A 19,022-nucleotide genomic window follows, 5' to 3' on the forward strand; every position below is an offset into this window, starting at 1 on the left:
TAAAATGTGATTTCCTCGCTTGCTGGTTGCTCTAGGGGACTGAGGTTCTCCCCCCACACCGTTAGTTGGTGTGGGGGTTCTTGAAATCTCAGAGTGGATATTTTGTAAGGGTTTTTTACTGACCGCATAGATTCCCTTTTCTATTTTCTGCTATCTAGTATTAGTGGGCCTCATTTGCTGAATCTGCTTTCACCCCTGTGTATGTGCCTTCCTCTTACCTCACCGTTATTATCTGTTGGGGGCTTCTATATCTTTGGGGATTATTTCTCTGGAGGCAAGAGAGGTCTTTTCTTTCTCTCTAGGGGTAGTTAGTTCCTCAGGCTGGCTCGAGACGTCTAGGATTTTTAGGCACGTTCACCGGCTACTTCTAGTGTGTTTGGATAGGTTCAGATTTGCGGTCAGTCCAGTTTGCCACCTTCCTAGAGCTTGTCCTATGTTTGTTACTTAGCTGGAGTAATTTGGGATCCTCAACCACTAAGGATCATAACAGGCCATATCCATTATAGCTTGCTCCACCTCCTCCAAAGTGAACTCAGCCTCCATAAAGGCTTGCTGAGCTGGACTCAATGAGGGGAATGCTATGTCCGATAAATAGTCTGCACATTCAAAAACACCAAAACCACTACTAGACTTGTATAAAGATTTATAGTATTCGTAGAAACACTGGAGGATCTCCTCAGTAGAGGATACCAATGAACCATCAAGTGCCCGTATCTGTAATACTGTATTAGATGTGTTGTGTTGGCGTACTAAAAAAGCCAATAGTTTACTGGCCTGGTTCCCCAATTCGAAATAAGATTGACGGGTAAAAAACAATTTGCGTTTTGATTTTGTGTCTATATGTTGGGTATATAACCTTTGGGAAGTGAGCCATGCTACCCTGTTGCCAACCAGTTTGGTTGGTTACATAGGCGGTCTCGGATTCCTTCAACCGTCGCTCCATCTCGTCATCCTCTCCCGCCGTCATCCTTTTAATATAGGAAATTGTGGAGGACAGACATCCCCTTAGATATGCTTTTAGAGTATCCCAAAACAGACTAAGATTTGAGGGGTCTGGGTGGGTAAAGACAAAAACAGTTCAGCTGATCCACCGTTCTATCGCTAGAATTTCCAGGGTATAGTATTATTTGATAGACCGTATTTAAGTTTAAGAATAACTGGACTGTGGTCCGATATCCCCTTGTTGCCATGCTCAACACTATCCACCCATAATGCCAGGTCACTAGACCCAAATATATAATCTATACGAGATAGAGACCGTCTAGTTGACGAGTGACAAGTGTAATCCCTTATCTCAGGGTGACGTATTCTCCATAGGTCCAGCCATCCGCTACCATTCATAAACAGTGCCAATTGAGAAGAGGATTGAGTAGAAGGGCCCCCAGACATCCCATCATCCAGTCTCAATCTATCTAAGGAACTATCCACGACTAAGATAAAATCTCCCATACAAATAATACTAGCATCAGGAAAATTTAGGGAGAATTCCATTGCCATGCGGAGAACCGATATATTAGCTGGGAGTGGGTTATAGACGCACAGTATCACGTATTCCCGCGTGTTAATAAAGGCGTGTACAAAAATAAAGCGACCTTCGGGATCTCGTCTTGCCTCCCTGGCCTCCCATCTAACACTTCTATGGATTAGCAGAGAGACCCCTCTTGAATAGCTGGTATGAAATGCGTGAAGGGACCACTGCACCCATGGCTTTTGTGTACATTTAGCTGTGTCCCTGGTCAGACGTGTCTCTACAAGTGCTACAACATGGGGATGATACCGCTTAATCTGTGAAAATACCTTGATTTTTTTACGGGGGGTCTTAATACCCCGTACATTCCAAGTCATACATATAATCTCAGACCCCATAGCTACACTTGAGAAAAGAAATATTATACACCATAGCTCGTGTAGAGATCAGGAACACCACGCAGAGCACAGAATTATCAATGGCGACTATCAAACATATCAAACAGTCAAAATTGGTGTAAGAACCCAAACAAGATAAAACTTGAACAGTGGAGGAGTATAATCCTACACTCCTACAGTCAATTAGAATAGGGGATACCCTCACTGGAATCAGCGTTCGGTATTGTTGATAAGCTCAACACCTGTACGGAGAGCTCCATTTTGTATTGCCATTGGATAAGGAAGATTGCTCAGGAGTCCGGCACATTAGACACCTTGTATGTTCGTAACCATTCGGTTACCTCCGCCGGATCTGTAAAAAACAGGGAAGAGCCTTCATGGACAACACGGAGCCGAGCTGGGTAAAGCATGGGATAAATGATGTTTTTATCCCTGAGCTGCTTCTTAACTTCCACAAATTGAACTCGCTGTTTTTGGAGCACCATGGAGAAATCCAGGAAAACTGATATAGTGGCGTTATTGAATTTAATAGGGCCCTTCTGCCTCGCCAGGCGGAGTATCGCATCCCTGTCCCTGCAGTTGAGAAGACGCGCCAAGAAGGGCCGGGGCGGAGCTCCGGGGGGGGGGGGAGAGGTCTCATCGGTACTCTATGGGCCCTCTCCACAGAAAATGTTGAGGAGAATCCATCTCCCAGGGAGGTTTTAAGCCAGTCCTCTAGGAATTGCTCAGGTTGCTGACCCTCCGAGCGCTCCGGCAAGCCAATAATTCGAATGTTATTACGGCGCAGTCTATTTTCCATGTCGTCTGCTTTTTGTTTCCAGGCATTCACGGACCCGGCGGCTTTTGACAACTTAGCTTCCATAGGGGTGATGGTGTCTTCTATCTGAGACACTCTTGTTTCAACCTCTGAGATGCGCCCTCTCATAGCTTGCATATCATGTCGCAAACGACCCACTTCAGTATGTACGTCTTCTATTTTCTCAGTAAGAGAGGATCTAGTGAGGGATATGGCCTGCATCAGTTGCTCAGACGCTTGTTTAAGAGTCAGTTCGTCTTGCTCTCCCTCCTCATTACTGTCAGAAGGACGATTTTTGCGTTGGTGCTGCGTGGGATTATTTCTGAGAGTGCGTACATTATCAGAGGTGTCTTCTCTGGTATATTTCTTTAATTTCTCAGCAGCTCCCGCTCCTTTGGAGTGCTGCATGGCGGTTAGCAGAAGGACCCTTCAGAAGGATCACACATATAGTTATAGCTGGTCTATTCCCCAATAGCCGATCCGGCAAAGTTAAATACTGGAATAGATCCTAGGGAAATCACCAGCCAGATAAGAGGATTGTCAGATATTCATAGAAGCAGCAACACAGGATTCACCCAGGCACTATGTCCCAGAGCAGCCCACAGCCTCCACAGGCAGCACAGCAGAGAGGGAGGGGTTAATCCCTCCAAAGTTTATGGCACAGACAGGAGCTTGTCAGATAAGGGGGGGCGCAGGGCCCAATCTTCCAGGGCACACACCGCACTACCCCTTTATTATTGCAATGGTGCGCTCACCTCCCGGGCTATACCGCGGTCTTGCTGTAAAGCGCCGCTCTCCTTACTGCTGGAGAGCGCGCTGCAGTGATGGCTGCCGTCTCCCAGGTGCCGCCCGCTGCCCCAGACCCAGCACCTGTATCTCCGCGTTCCACAGCGCTCCCGCTTCAGCACAGGTGTCTGCCTCCTCCAGGGGAGATGTATCTGGCTCCGGTAACCGCCGGCGCCGTGTCCCTGTTTGCTGGAACACGCGCCCCAAGATGGCCGCCGCAGCCCAGGGATTTTACCGCCCGTCCAGGCCACTTCACCTCCCGGCGTCTCTGGGCTCCAAAACCGCCGCTTCCGGGGGTCGCCGGTCTCCTGGGGTCCTAAGAGCACCTTTCCAGCCAGTGCAGCCGGTAAAGCAGAGGAATTTATGGCATGATTCAGTTCAGGATGACCGGAGCTCTCCTGAGGTGCGTCCTCTCTCCTGGACTACATAGCCACGCCCCCCCGTCCCCGAGTATTTTTTAGTGCTCGGAGATTTAGTTTTTCTTGCCGCAGCTGAATGATTTACATCTGTTAGCCAGCATAAGTACATGTTGGGATTCCATAGCAATCAGGCAACCCCCACATGTACTTATGCTGGCTAATAGCTGTAAATCATTCAGCTGCTGCAAGGAAAACTAAATCTCCGAGCACTAAAAAATACTCGGAGGACCCCAGAGCATGCTCAGGAAATCTCGAGTAACGATTATGTTCGCTCATCACTAACTCTAAGTAATAAATCTGCCCTATTATGTCGGACTATAATATAAGCAGCTTTATGTCTAAAATACTAAACTAACTTTACTGCTAACAATGGGACAAAGCAGAACAGACTTACCTTTTCCACCTTGTCGTAATTTTTTGCCTTAACCTGTAGGTAAATAAAAAAGTATTATTATAATAACAGTACAGCATGGTTTGGGATCCTGTGTCTAATGTGATGTACATCAAGTTGTGAAACATTCCTAAAATTACTTTGGAGTCATATTTGCCTTCTATGTCGCCCTCCCACCACCCTCCATCACAATCCAGTGTCTGCAGACCTGTATCACTGCATGTTACCGGACTGTTGCCATATGTAGCAGGTCTGTGCCCCTGGAGATGCCCATTTTCTAACATCATATCTTAGTTACATTAATTTGATTAGAATAAATCATCATTTTGAAGGGGCATCTAACGATAGATGCCGTAGGAAAGAAGGACTGATAGGCTAGATTTCAACATTTTCTCCTTTGTGCGCCGGGCAGTTACGAGGGGTCTGACAGCAGCTTACTACCCTCTTCTTAATGAGAACATGTCTGTAACAGCAGGGTAAAGCCATGTTCACATGCAGCGTAAATGCTGCATTTTTATCTGCACATTTTCTGCTGGGGTCTGTACAATAATACATTATATCTATCTTCTCTGATTAATGCGTTTTTTGCTGACTTTTTTATGCGTTTTTAGTGCACAATTTGTAGCAGTGTTTAATGTGTTGTTTTTCAACGCCCCATAAAAGGCTCAAGAGAAAATACACACCGAAAACACCAAGGTCAACAGCATCTTTAGGCTATGTGCACACTTTGCGGATTCTGCTGCGGATTTTTCCGCAGCGGATTTGTTGAAATCCGCAGTGCAAAAAGTACTGCGGATTTATCGCGTTTTTTTGTGCGGTTTCCACTGCGGTTTTAGACACCTGCGGTTTTTTAACATGAAGCAGGTGCCAAACCGCTGCGGATTCCGCACAAAGAATTGACATGCTGCGGAATGAAAACCGCTGCGTTTCCGCGCGTTTTTTCCGCAGCATGTGCACAGCGTTTTTTGTTTGCCATAGGTTTACATTGTACTGTAAACTCATGGGAAACTGCTGCGGATCCGCAGCGTCCAAAAACGCTGCGGATCCGCAGCAAAAACCGCAAAGTGTGCACATAGCCTTAGAGGAACAGTGGGCTTGAATTTTCATTAAAAGATATCCAGATAAACGCAGCAGATTTTCTGCAGAGAAAATGTAGAGGAAAAATACAGTATTTATTCTACTTTGGAACACGGCCTAAGAATACTTCTGGCCGCATCACGTATAAAGCCAACCTCCGGAGTATACTCTATTGGACACGAAAGTACACTGCTGGCCTTCATCAGAATGGCAGACCACAGTATACCATCTTTCCAGATAAGGAATAGCATAGTATTAGTAGATGCCTCTAACATGGGATACAGCAGCCTTCTATTTCCGGTGTATCTAATGTGTGCGTAGACTAAAGGCAAGCTGCCATGATGAGTTTTTTGGGGTACCGGTACTTACGGTATTTTCTTATGCCAAAAAAAAAAGGCATATTACAGTTCGGGCTGTCCCACACGTCCAGATAATTCCGGTACCGGACAAATCGGTACCGGAGTTATCCGTGTCCGTGTGCCTGGGAACTCACGGAGGCCATACCTGCGGCACACGTGTGCCGCCCGTATGGCGAGTGGGTACCACACGGAGCGTGTGGTACCCACTCTGCATGGTGCTGAAGCTGCGCTTCATATCCTCTCTGCAGTAACGTTTGCTGCAGAGAAAATATGAAGAATAGTGTTAAAAATAAAAATTTAGGTGTCCGCCGCCCCCCCACCCCCTGTGCGCCCCCCCCGCTGGTCAGAAAATACTTATCCGGGTCCCCCGTCGGCTGTCGCTCCTTCCTGGTCTGGCCGCGCCTCCTACTGTATGCGGTCACGTGGGGCCGATCAATTACAATCATGAATAGTCGGCTCCGCCCCTATGGGAGGTGGAGCCACATATTCATGATGTAAATGATCGGGCCCACGTGACCGCATACAGTAGGAGGCGCGGCCAGACCAGGAAGGAGCGACAGCCGACGGGGGACCCGGATAAGTATTTTCTGACCAGCGGGGGGGCGCACAGGGGGTGGGGGGGCGGCGGACACCTAAATCTTTATTTGTAACACTATTCTTCATATTTTCTCTATAGCAAACGCTGCTACAGGGAAGATATGAATACCGGCTTCAGCACCATGTGGGGGGGACAGCGCTTACTGTAGCGCTGTCTCCTGCACGCACACGGACCCCAGACGGAGAATGTCCGTGTGAGGTGCGTGTTTTACGCGGACCCATTGACTCTATTGGGTCCGTGTAAAACGTGCGCTCCCACGAACACTGACATGTCTCCGTGTTTGGCACACGGAGACACGTTCCGCACACGGTCCGCAAAAAATCAATGACATCTGAACAGATGCATTGATTTTTATGGGTCTACGTGTGGCAGTGTCTCCGGTACGTGAGGAAACTGTCACCTCACGTACCGGAGCCACTGACGTGTGAAACCGGCCTTCCAGCAAAGCGCATGATCTGTGTGTGTGCTGATCTACCGTGCAATTATGAGATCTGCAACATGTTTATCCTGCTTCTGGGAAATATGCATTTTATTTGCGGATTCTACCTATAAACTTAAATGAGATGTAGAAAAACGTCTCAACAAACAAGAAGTTTCCAAAACAAAGTAGCCTCATTTAAAACTTGATATAAATACTGCAGCAGGAAAAAGCGCTTATATAAATGTGTAAAGAAAATCACTCAAAAACGAAATGGAAAATCCCAAGTAACCTACAGTGGATATGAAAAGTCTACACATCACTTTTTTTTTAACAATATCTTTTTATTTGGTTTTAAGAAAATAACAACAAGCAGTGTATACAATATGTTAGACTGACAAACATTGAAGTCTACATAGGGATTAAACCTACAGAAAATAAAATACAACATAACATACAGGGTTGTATTCAGCAGATTTCAAGGATCGCAATCATTAATGACTACTATTAAATTAGAACAATATTTTCTGGATGATTCAACCAACTCTTCCAATTAACATTGAAAACTTGCAACTTATTATTTTGTCTACACATCACTTTTAAATGCCAGGTTTTTGCCATGTAAAAAAATAATACAAAGAACCATTTCAGAACTTTTCCACCCTTAAGGTCATCCAGAATCTGTATATTGAGAAACAAATCAAATAATTTTGAGTGTGAAAATAAAAATACTAAAATAATGTTGTTCAGAATTAGCCAATCACATTTAGGCTATGTGCACACGATGCAGATTTTGCTGCGGATCAGCAGCAGTTTCCCATGAGTTTACATTACAATGTAATCCTATGGGAAACAGAAAACGCTGTGCACATGCTGCGGAAAAAACGCGAGGAAACGCAGCGGTTTACATTCCGCAGCATGTCACTTCTTTGTGCGGATTCCGCAGCGGTTTTACACCTGCTCCAAAAGAAAACCGCAGTTGTAAAACCGCAGTGAAAGCCGCAAAAAACCGCGGTAAATCTGCAGCAAAAACGCGTTTTTGCCCTGCAGATTTATCAAATCCGCTGCGGAAAAATCGGCAGTGGACCATTCTACGTGTGCACATACCCTTAGACTCCTGTTCAATAGTAGTCAGTGCACAGCTGCCATCATCTACAGTGATTCTGATTAACCCCTCATATACCGTATTTTCTGGTGTATAAGACGACTGGGCGTATAAGACGACCCCCAACTTTTCCATATAAAATATGGAATTTGGGATATGCCCGCTGTATAAGACGGGGGTCATCTTATACGCCCAGTCATCTTATATGGCGTGTGGTTCCCAGGGTCTGAAGGAGAGGAGACTCTCCTTCAGGCCCTGGGATCCATGTTCATGTGAAAAATAAAGAATAAAAATAAAAAATAGAATTATTCTTACCGTTAATTCGGTTTCTAGGAACCTTCCACGACGGCATATGGAGGTTGTCTCTTTGCCCTAATGGGGAACAGGAAACACAGAGAGGTTAAAAGGACCTCCCACCTCCCACTTGCCAGTGACTTACAATTGAGACCATAGTACTGGTTTACCTTCAGAATCCCAGAACTAATCCAGGAATATACATCGGGTGGGAAATTAGTGCCGTCGTGGAAGGTTCCTAGAAACCGAATTAACGGTAAGAATAATTCTATTTTCTCTAGTCACCTTCCACGACGGCATATGGAGGAATACCAACTAATTTGGCACTAGGGAGGGACAACGGCCTGGAGTACTTTACGGCCGAAGGCTAAGTCCCTATTGGACAATACATCTAATCTGTAATGCTTAGAGAAGGTATGGAGTGAAGACCACGTTGCTGCCCTGCAAATCTGCTCCGGAGATGCGCCTGCTCTTTCTGCCCAGGAAACCGATGTAGATCTGGTTGAGTGGGCTTTGATCCCTACTGGAGGCAATTTGTTTTGAGCGAGGTAGGCTTCCGTTATAGCTTTCTTGATCCATGTAGCGATGGTACTTTTGGCTACTTTTTTCCGCTTGTTCTGTCCTGAGAGGTGGACAAATAGGTCATGATCAATTCTGAGCGCACGGGTTTGGTCCAAGTACTGTAAAAGAATACGCCGGACATCCAAAGTGCTAAATCTTCTTTCTTCCAAATTTGCTGGATTGTGGCAAAAGGATGGTGGGAAAATCTCTTGAGAACGATGAAAGTCAGAGATAACCTTCGGAAGAAAGGAAGGATCAAGACGAAGCACAATTGAATCATCTCTTATCAGAAGATAAGGTTCTCGTATAGACAAGGCCTGTAATTCACCAATCCTTCTAGCTGAAGTAATGGCTACCAAAAACACAGTTTTGTAGGCCAGATTTTGTGGAGAACAGGAAGATAGTGGTTCAAAGGGTGGACCAGTCAGACCTTGGAGCACCACATTGAGATCCCATGGGGGAACTATGATCTGTTTTCTAGTAGCTGATGTCATAAACCTTTTAATCCAGCGATGACCCGCTAAATCTTGGTCAAAAACCAAGCTAAGTGCAGAGACCTGGACCTTGAGGGTACTGGGTCTTAGACCTATTTCCAAGCCTTTTTGTAAGAAATCCAAAATGATGGGTATATTAGGCTTGAGAGGGTCTGGAAGGTTAGGCAGACAGAATGATGAAAACTTTTTCCAGATCTTATTGTAGATGGCGTTGGTTACCGGTTTCCTCGATTTTTGGAAAGTAGCTATGACAGGGATTGACAATCCTTTAGCTTTTAGTACCTGGGCTTCAGCAACCACGCCGCCAATATCAACTTCTGAGGGTCTGAGTGGAGAATGGGACCCTGAGAGAGAAGATTGTGCTTTATTGGTAACATTACCGGTCCATCCACTTGTAGTTGGATGATTAAGTTGAACCAACTTCTTTTGGGCCACAATGGAGCTATCAGAATAGTTGGAGTCTTTTCTAGTCGTATCTTCCGTAGAACCTTGGCAAGAATTGGGATTGGCGGAAACGCGTAAGCTAGGTGAAACTGCCAGTCTTGGGTTAAGGCATCCAACCCCCTGGGATTGCCTCTTGGGTTCAAGGAAAAAAAGGTTTTGACTTTTGCGTTCTGGTGAGAGGCAAAGAGGTCGACATCTGAATGACCCCACTTGTGTACCAACATGTTGAATGTTTGAAGATCCAGGATCCATTCGCCAGGATGAATATCCTGGCGACTTAGGTAGTCCGCCTGAATATTTGTAGTACCCTTCAGGTGGATTGCCGTCAGGGACAGTAAGTGTTTTTCGGCCCAAGAAAAGATTCGAGCGGAGATCTTTTTTAGACTGAGGGTCCTTGTACTGCCCTGGTGTCTGATATGAGCCACCGTGGTCATGTTGTCCGAGTATATCTGAACATGTTGTCCAGAAATCTGACGACTTGCCGCTAATAGAGTCTCTTCCACAGCTTTGAGCTCTCTGAAGTTTGACAATTTCTCGGTGATCGACTGGCTCCAAAGACCTTGATAGGGGACGTGGTTTATTATGGCTCCCCAGCCCCTCTTGCTGGCATCTGTTTTGATCGAGGTTAGAGGGGACTGAATCCAGCATACACCTTTCAGAAGATTCTTGGGATTCATCCACCATGTCAAGGAAGCTTTCACTCTGCCCGGAGTGTGGATCCTCTTGGTAAGAGTGCCAGGTCGACCGTCCCAATTGCCTAGAATGTGGGCTTGGAGGGTCCTTGAGTGACCTTGAGCCCAAGCCACCGATTGTATGCAGGCTGTCATGGAACCCAACAGCGACATTCCTTCTCGCAGAGTAGGAGACCTCATCTCTTTGAACTTCCTGATCTTTGTTACTAAGGGAAGTCTGTGATCGTCTGGGAGGAAGGACATCTGTTTTGCTGAGTCCAGAATCACTCCCAGAAATCTCCTGGTTTTTGAAGGTTGAAGTTGAGATTTTCCTAGATTTGGAATCTAACCTAGGGATCTCAATATTTCTAGGGTGGTTGAGACATGGGATATCAGGGTTACCTCGGTGGAAGCTACTATCAGAAGATCGTCCAGATAGGGCACTATGCAAACACCTTGTTTCCGGATAAATGACACTACCTCTGCCATTACCTTGGAGAACACCCTCGGTGCCGAGGAAATGCCGAAGGGAAGGACTCCAAACTGATAGTGCTCCACCCGATGACTCCCCTGTATCGCAAACCTGAGATATTTCTTGTGTCTCGGGTGAATAGGAATGTGGAAATACGCATCCTTTAGGTCGATGGTTGCCATAAAGGAGTGATGTTCTATCAGAGGGATCGCAGATCTTACGGACTCCATCTTGACCTTGCGATATTTCACATGCTGATTCAGACCCTTCAAGTTTATAATAATTCGTACATCTCCCGAAGGTTTGGGAACCAGGAAAAGTCGGGAATAATGTCCCTTTCCCCATTCCGATTGTGGGACTGGGGAGATCACATTTGATCTCATAAGATCTTTGAGACCCAAGGATAACAGACTGCGATCCCTTGATGTTGAAAGGGTAGTAATCTTTAGACCCTGAGGGGGGGGGGGAGAAATTAACTCTATTAAAAGGCCCTCTTTGATAACATTGAGAACCCAGTGGGAACTGGTGATATTTTCCCACTGACCCACATACTTCGAGAGTCTTCCCCCCACCGGGTCGGAGTCATTGTTTGTCCTGTTGGGACTGCTGCTGCTGCTGCTGCTGTTGTGGGACAAAAATATTTTTTCCCCTACCCTTTGCGTAGCTCCACCTGCCGGTTTTACCTTTACCTCTTGTTTGAGAGGGCTGAGGTTGTGGGCCACGAAAAGCATTAAGCTACTTACGGGTAGCGGCATTTCTCGGAGGCCCATGACAGCACGACGAGAGAGGGGATCCGCCCATCAGGAACAGGAAACCTACAGATACAAAAGGGCGGCACCTCTCCCCTGCATCAGTTGTATTTCAGAGCCTTGAGAGGACTACCGCGGTTAGTGGCACGCAAAAATATACATTATATACAGTTTATATACAAAAATTTAACCAATATATTGGAACTGGGTATCATACGTGAGATATATACATTATAGGAGGTGCAACCCCCACGTGAATAGGGAGGGAACTAAGGGTGCTGTCATGGGCCTCAGAGAAATGCCGCTACCCGTAAGTAGCTTAATGCTTTACTCTGACTCCCATGACAGCACGACGAGAGAATTACAGAGATGTAACACTACCTTAGGGAGGGACTATAGCTTGTTAGCACCCTTAACCCGAAGGTGAGATCAGAGGAGGCCCCCAAATCCAACCTATAGTGTTTAAAGAAGGTGGACGGGGATGACCATGTGGCCGCCTTACATATCTGGTCGATTGATACTCCAGATTTTTCCGCCCAGGATGTAGCCATGGCTCTGGTGGAATGCGCCCTCAGATTCTGCGGAGTCGGACCCCCACCTGCAGTATAAGCCAAAGAGATAGCCTCCCTAATCCACTTCGCTAGTGTGTACTTTGATACCCTGAGTCCCTTTCTAGGATTTTGGAAAGATAAAAATAACGCATTATCTTTCTTCCATGTATCAGTAACAGAGATGTATTCTAACAGGCATCTCCTAACGTCTAACGTATGGAGTAGCTCTTCTTTAGGGTTGGAGGGATTGGGAAGGAAAGATGGTAAAACTATCTCCTGTGACCTGTGAAACCGTGATGACACTTTTGGTAAATAGGCCAGGTCCGGTCTGAGGACTACCCTATCTGGCAGAAACTCTGTATAAGGGGGAAGTCTGGAGAGAGCTTGTATGTCTCCCACCCTACGGGCAGATGTTATCGCTACCAGAAATGCTGTCTTAAGGGATAAGGCCTTAATTGAAGCTGATTGTAATGGTTCAAACGGCTCTCTAGTCAATGCTGACAGGACTAGGTTAAGATCCCAAGGCATAGATCTATCCTTATGTATGGGTCTAGCCCTACTAGATGCTTTAATGAACCTTGAAATCCAATAATTATTGGCGACGTTACAGGAAAACAGGGCCCCTAGGGCCGAGACCTGTACTTTTAGAGTACTAGTGGATAGATTTAGCTCTAAGCCTCTTTGCAGGAATTCTAAGATTTGTTTTATAGGTATTCCCTCTTCTAAATTAAAATCAGAAGAGGCCAGAAATTTCCGCCAGGTTCTAGCATAGATTGTTGTCGTAATCGGTTTCCTACTTTTCATAAGGGTTTCAATTAAATTTGGGGAGAACCCTTTGTTTTTCAGTAACGCCCTCTCAAACTCCATGCCGTCAAATGGAGACTCTTTACTTGAGGATGGCTGATCGGACCCTGGTGGAGTAAATCTGGAATGTCCGGAAGCACCCAGGGGTCCTCCACTGACATAATTCTGAGCCAGGTGAACCAGGCCCTTCTGGGCCAGAATGGGGCAATCAATATAACTCTTGCCCGATCTTCTCTTATTTTCCTGATCACCAGAGGTATCAGGCCCAGCGGGGGGAACGCATAAGCCAGCTGAAAATCCCATTTGATCAGAAAGGCGTCTACCGCCAGAGGATTCTCCCTGGGATTTAGGGAACAGAATTTTATTGTCTTTCGGTTGTCCCTGGTGGAAAATAAATCCACCTCTGGATGTCCCCATTTGTGGACAATCTGGTTGAACACGAGACTGTTTAGAGACCACTCCCCTTGTCTTAGGGTGTTGCGGCTTATAAAGTCCGCCTTCACATTTTCTTTTCCTCTTATATGTAGTGCGGTTAAAGATAGAAAATGGTTCTCCGCTGTCTGGAATAGACGATCCGCCACTCTCCTCAGTGATTCGGAATGAGTTCCACCCTGGTGATTTATGTAAGCGACCGCCACCTGGTTGTCCGAGAGGATCTTGACATGGTGACCCTGCAGACATATGAGGAATTTTTTAACCGAAAGTTCAATTGCCATTAACTCTCTTTGGTTGGAGGAGGCTGATGTTAGGGGGTCCCATAGACCCTGAACTATCATGTCATCCATGTGTGCTCCCCAACCCGAAGGGCTAGCGTCTGTAGTTACAATACGTGTCACCTGTGTCACCCAGGGAACTCTCGCCGATAAATTGTCACTGTTTAGCCACCATCTAAGAGCTGTAAGAGCTTTTGGTCCCAAAGTAATCTGACTCTGCAAAGACCCTTGTAAAACTCTATCATTAACCAGTACCTCGGATTGTAAAGGCCTGGTGTGAAATTGGGCCCAACGGACAGCGGGAATGCATGAGGTTAGAGATCCTAACAGTGACATAGCTTGTCTAAGGGTCATGGATGGTTTATCAATTGCTCTAGACACTTGTTGGATATGTAATAACTTGTCGGGCGGAAGACAATACTGTTGGGTTTCTGAATTTAACAACAGCCCTAAGAATCTCTGTATTTTTTGGGGCTGTAATCGGGATTTTTCATAATTTACGATCCACCCCAGATGCTCAAGTTTGGTTGTGGTTGTTCCTAGTTGTGAAAGGCAATGATCTGCTGAACTCCCTACTATAAGGAAATCATCCAAATAGGGGACAATCAGGATGTCAGACTCTCGTAAGTGCGCCATGACTTCGGCCACTAACTTTGTAAATACCCTAGGAGCCGCTGATAAGCCAAAGGGAAGAGCTCTGAACTGGAAGTGATGAATCTGTCCCCCCATTGTCACAGCTACTCTCAGGAATCTCTGGAAGTCTTCATGTATCGGAACATGATAGTATGCGTCCTTTAAATCTACAACTACCATGAAGCAGTGTTTAAACAACATTTTTATTGCTGTACTGATTGTTTCCATTTTGAATGATTCATTGACCAGAAACTCATTAAGGCCTCTGAGATTTATGATCGTTCTAAACGATCTATCTGGCTTCTTGATCAGAAAAAGAGGAGAGTAAAATCCCCTCCCTTTTTCTGATTCTGGAATTTCGATCAATACATTTTTGGAGCATAAGTTCATGACCTCTGCTTCCAGGGCTGGTTGTTCAAGGGGGGAGGAACGTAAAGGGGTTAACTTAAATTTATCTCGAGGCCAGTGATTAAAGTCAAGCCTTAGACCTTTTGCTATAATGCCTCAGACCCATTTACTGTTCGTAATGTCAAACCAGGCTGAAGAGAATGCTGACAGTCTACCCCCCACAGGGATTGCTAGTCATTCTGGTTTTTTCTGTTCTTTTGAGGAACGGCGAAACATGTAGCCCGTACCTCTTCCGCGTCTATCCTCCCATCTAAAACTCTCTCTAGAGGGTGAGGACCCGTGTTTCTTCCCGCGACCAAATCTCCTTCTATTGAAGGGCCGACGGTAGGATGCTGAAGACAGATTAGGAAATTTCTTCTTGTCATCCCCCGCTTTCTCCAGCAACTCATCCAGAGTTGGACCAAAGAGATATTCTCCTTTACACGGGACTGCGCAGAGTTTAGTTCTGGATTGAATGTCGCCTGACCAGCACTTCAACCATAAGTCTCTACGAGCCGTTTTGGAGAGTCCTGCCGCTCTAGCCGCCATCCTGACTGAGTCCACCGAAGCGTCCGACAGAAAGGCCGCAGCATTCTGAATTGTTGGTAGAGCCTTCAGAATAGTATCTCTGGAAGCGCCGTCCTTGAGCTGGGACTCCAACTGATCCAGCCAGACCATTAAAGACCTGGCTGTACATGTCGCGGCAACTGCTGGTCTGAGAGATCCTGCCGCCGTCTCCCAGGTACCCTTAAGGAAAGTATCCGCTTTCCTGTCAAGGGGGTCTTTGAGGGTCCCCATATCCTCAAATGGCAACGAGGCTTTCTTTGATGCTTTTGCCACCGCTGCATCCAACTTAGGGGCTTTATCCCATGTCTCCACAACCGGATCATCAAAAGGGTACCTGCGTTTTAATGCTGGCGGTAAGGAACCCTTCTTTTCCGGTTTCTTCCATTCCTGGAGGATCAAGTCTTGAATCTTCTCGTTCACTGGAAAAGATCTATGTTTTTTACGATCCAATCCGCCGAACATCATCTCCTGTTTTGAGGGCTGCGGCTTGGGTTCTTCTATGACCATTGTGCCCCTAACTGACTTGACCACTTTGTCAATCCTATCCAGGGGTAGACAAAATCGTCCAGACTCCTCATCTGATGAAGAGGAGGAAGGACAAGAGTGATAGGCACCCTCTTCTCTTTCTTCCTCCGAAGAATTAGAGTCCAGGGGGGTCCTATGTTTTGAACCTCCCGCTTGGGATAGGGACCGTAGGGATTCCCTTACTTCCAAACGGATCATCTCCTTCAGGATTGCCGCACTCAGACTCTTCCGCTACGTAGGGGGGGACAATATAGGTGATAACTACTATCTGACCTAATGTCACTCCCACCCCACCACTCCTGTAGACCTCACCGTCTGTTGTATACAGGGGGCACATAATTTTTTGGGACAAGAGTCTGGTAAGGGGACTCCACAGAGGGCACATTCCTTATGTTTTGACTTGTCACTCTTCTTCCCCTAGAATGATAAAGTACAAGGGCCCCGCGTCACAGAGTGAACTTTCACGTAGATCACTTACCCGTGCGCCAAAGTAAAGTACCGGAATGCGAGGGGGTTCTTTCCTAGTCGAAGCTCTGGATCCCTGCCCGGATGAGCTTTTACGACTGGACTGGTCGCTTCTGTCCTTCTCTTTGGGCTTCTGACGCACATCATCCAGCAGCTGCTGCTGCTCACCACCACTCTCCATGACGAACTGCGACCAAAAGCAGGTTTCCAAAGTCGTCACCTGCTTAAATCCCCCTTGGATCCGGTCAGCAGATAGGCCAGCGTTATTCCCATTGGCCCAGGACACAGCAGGGAGGATAGGGAGCCTTGTGGGAAAACCGGTATTCAGGATGCGATGGGCGCCGCCATTTTGCGCAGACATCCGGCGACCCGGAAGAGGCTACTAACTCCGCCCCCCCCCACGTCACCGCACCCGGAAACGCTCCAGCACACGCTGAGAGCGGTGCAGGACGCCGGGGACGGATCGCAGCGCTCCGGGTGTTCACCCACACTACCCTGACGCCGGCACCCCACATGCACGCCGCCACTGCACCGCCAATGGGATATACTTACCAGCGCTGACGCTGATGGAGGCAAGAAATCCTCTGGACTCTGCTCCCAGCTGTGAACACCACCGACGTGCAGTCCAGCAAGGACCACCGTGGCGTCTCCAGGGATTTCCGCACCGGCCGAGGTAGGAGACCCCCTCGCTACCGGATTCGGCCGGCCGGCCTGGGCTCCTTAAGAATTATCTGTAGGCACCCGTCCCTTCAGGAACAGGAAACCAACTGATGCAGGGGAGAGGTGCCGCCCTTTTGATTCTGTAGGTTTCCTGTTCCTGATGGGCGGATCCCCTCTCTCGTCGTGTTGTCATGGGAGTCCGAGTAAAAACCGTTTTCTAGGCTGCTTTTGTTCCGGGAGCGCTTTTTTCTTGTCGGTAGCCTTATCGAGAATATCGTCTAAGGCTGGACCAAAAACATAATCTCCTTTAAAGGGTATGGCACAGAGCTTGGCCTTAGAGGTGATATCCCTGCTCCATAGCTTAAGCCAGAGAGCTCTTCTGGCAGAGTTGGAAAGTACAAGGGATCTGGCGGCGACTCTTACAGATTCCAGAGAAGCGTCTGCCAAAAACCCTGTAGCTTTATGCAGAATGGGAAGGGAATCCAATATCTCGCCTCTTGAGGTACCTTGAGATATGTGGGTTTCCAATTTCTCAAGCCAGCAGGAGAGGGCTCTAGCCACACAGGTAGAGGCGACGTTAGCCTTGAGGACAGACGTAGAAGTTTCCCATGATTTCCTCAGGAGGCTTTCAATTTTCCTATCCATGGGATCCTTCAATTGTGAAGAATCCTCAAAGGGGAGGGCAGTTCTCTTGGCGACCCTAGCCACCTGCACATCGACCTTGGGAATGTCCAATTTAATAAGATCATCCTCAAGAGGAAATCTATGCTTCATTTCTGAAGGGGTACTGAATCGTTTCTCAGGTAGTTCCCATTCCTGATTAATCATACTAACAATGTTAGCATGAACTGGGAAGCCCACTCTCTTCTCCGATGAAAGCCCACCAAACATCTGATCCTGTATGGACTGCGGTACAGGTTCCTCTTCTAATCCCATGGTGTTACGGACAGCAGAGACTAGATCCTCAATATAGTCTGAGGAAAAAAGGTATTTCCTGACCTCAGCTTTAGGTGATACTGGATCCTCCCAGCCAACGGATGAGGCATGAGAGAGGTCCAAATCAGAATCAGATTCAACCACCTGAATTTTTCTCTTCTGAGCCGGGAAACGAGGTTGCGGCTGCGGAGGTGGAGGTGGGGGTGGAGGTGTGAAAGCTGCCAGGGAAGATTGAACCTCCTGTTTTACCAGTGAGCGAATTTCATCTAGTAGAGATGGTTGCTCAACTTTTATTACTCTGTCAGTGCATGGCTGGCAGAGTTTCTTATCCCAGTTAGGAGGGCATTTAGTAGAACAGATTGGGCACTTCTTTCTATAGGCGCCTTTAGGGGCAGGTTTTTCTCCCTGAAATATATAAAGGGAGAGAGGGATGAGGACTTCTAACCCCTAAGTACACTCCTCCCGGATCCCATCCCTGCAAACACTCACAGAAGCAGGGGTGGCACTGAGCTCCGCAGACACAGGGCACAAAGAACCATCCATACTGGGGAAATAGCCTTACCTCAGTGGTGGTTCAGCAGGCTTTTATGGACGCCGTCCTAGCACCTGCCTCCAGCGATTAATCATCCCCCTCCCCCTCCAGGATCCATGTGAGGGAGCTCCCAGGTCCGACACGCCGGCCGGCGAAACCCGGAAGTACCGGCTTCACAGTGTATGGGGAAACCGGAAGTGACGCGCGAGAGCCGCTGACGTCACTTCCGGGACGCCGAGCCGACTGCATGGAGGAGGAGAACGCCGGGCAGCTCTGGGAGGAGCCCGGTCGGGGATCCCAGGCCTGCTTTGCCCTCGTGGGGGCGCGGGAAGGCCGGGAGGGGGTCCTGAGGCACCTGCAAGCAGGACGACGGGAGCAGCGTAAGGAGGAGGCTGAGAGCGACCGCCTGCTGCCCGGCTATACAGGCAAAGCTTGAGAACGTACCGTAGCCGCCGGCCACTACAGCACATGGAAACCTCTCCCTGTCCCATGGGGAACAGGAAAGACACTGGCAAGTGGGAGGTCCTTTTAACCTCTCTGTGTTTCCTGTTCCCCATTAGGGCAAAGAGACAACCTCCATATGCCGTCATGGAAGGTGACTAGAGAAAATATGTATATACTCACCCCTCCGAGAAGCCTGGCTGTCACTGCTGCAAGCGTCTGCCTCCGTTCCTAAGAATTGCAGAGCATAAAGGACCCTCGATGACGTCGCAGTCCTGTGATTGGTCCGTGACCGCTCATGTGACCGG

At 47.5% G+C, this 19,022-nt stretch overlaps 1 protein-coding gene across 1 annotated transcript in view; it reads right to left on the reverse strand.

Moving 5' to 3' along the window:
- CSTF3 (cleavage stimulation factor subunit 3) overlaps positions 1 to 19,022 on the reverse strand; it is a 204,065-nt gene that overhangs the window by 71,906 nt on the left and 113,137 nt on the right. Inside the window, exon 4 of the mRNA XM_077288107.1 lies at positions 4,262 to 4,294. Within this exon, the coding sequence (XP_077144222.1) occupies positions 4,262 to 4,294 (33 nt within the window). The remainder of the gene's footprint in view (positions 1 to 4,261; positions 4,295 to 19,022) is intronic.

This window comes from Ranitomeya variabilis, chromosome 2 (genome assembly GCF_051348905.1).
Source record: "Ranitomeya variabilis isolate aRanVar5 chromosome 2, aRanVar5.hap1, whole genome shotgun sequence".
Classification (NCBI taxonomy): Eukaryota; Metazoa; Chordata; class Amphibia; order Anura; family Dendrobatidae; genus Ranitomeya; species Ranitomeya variabilis.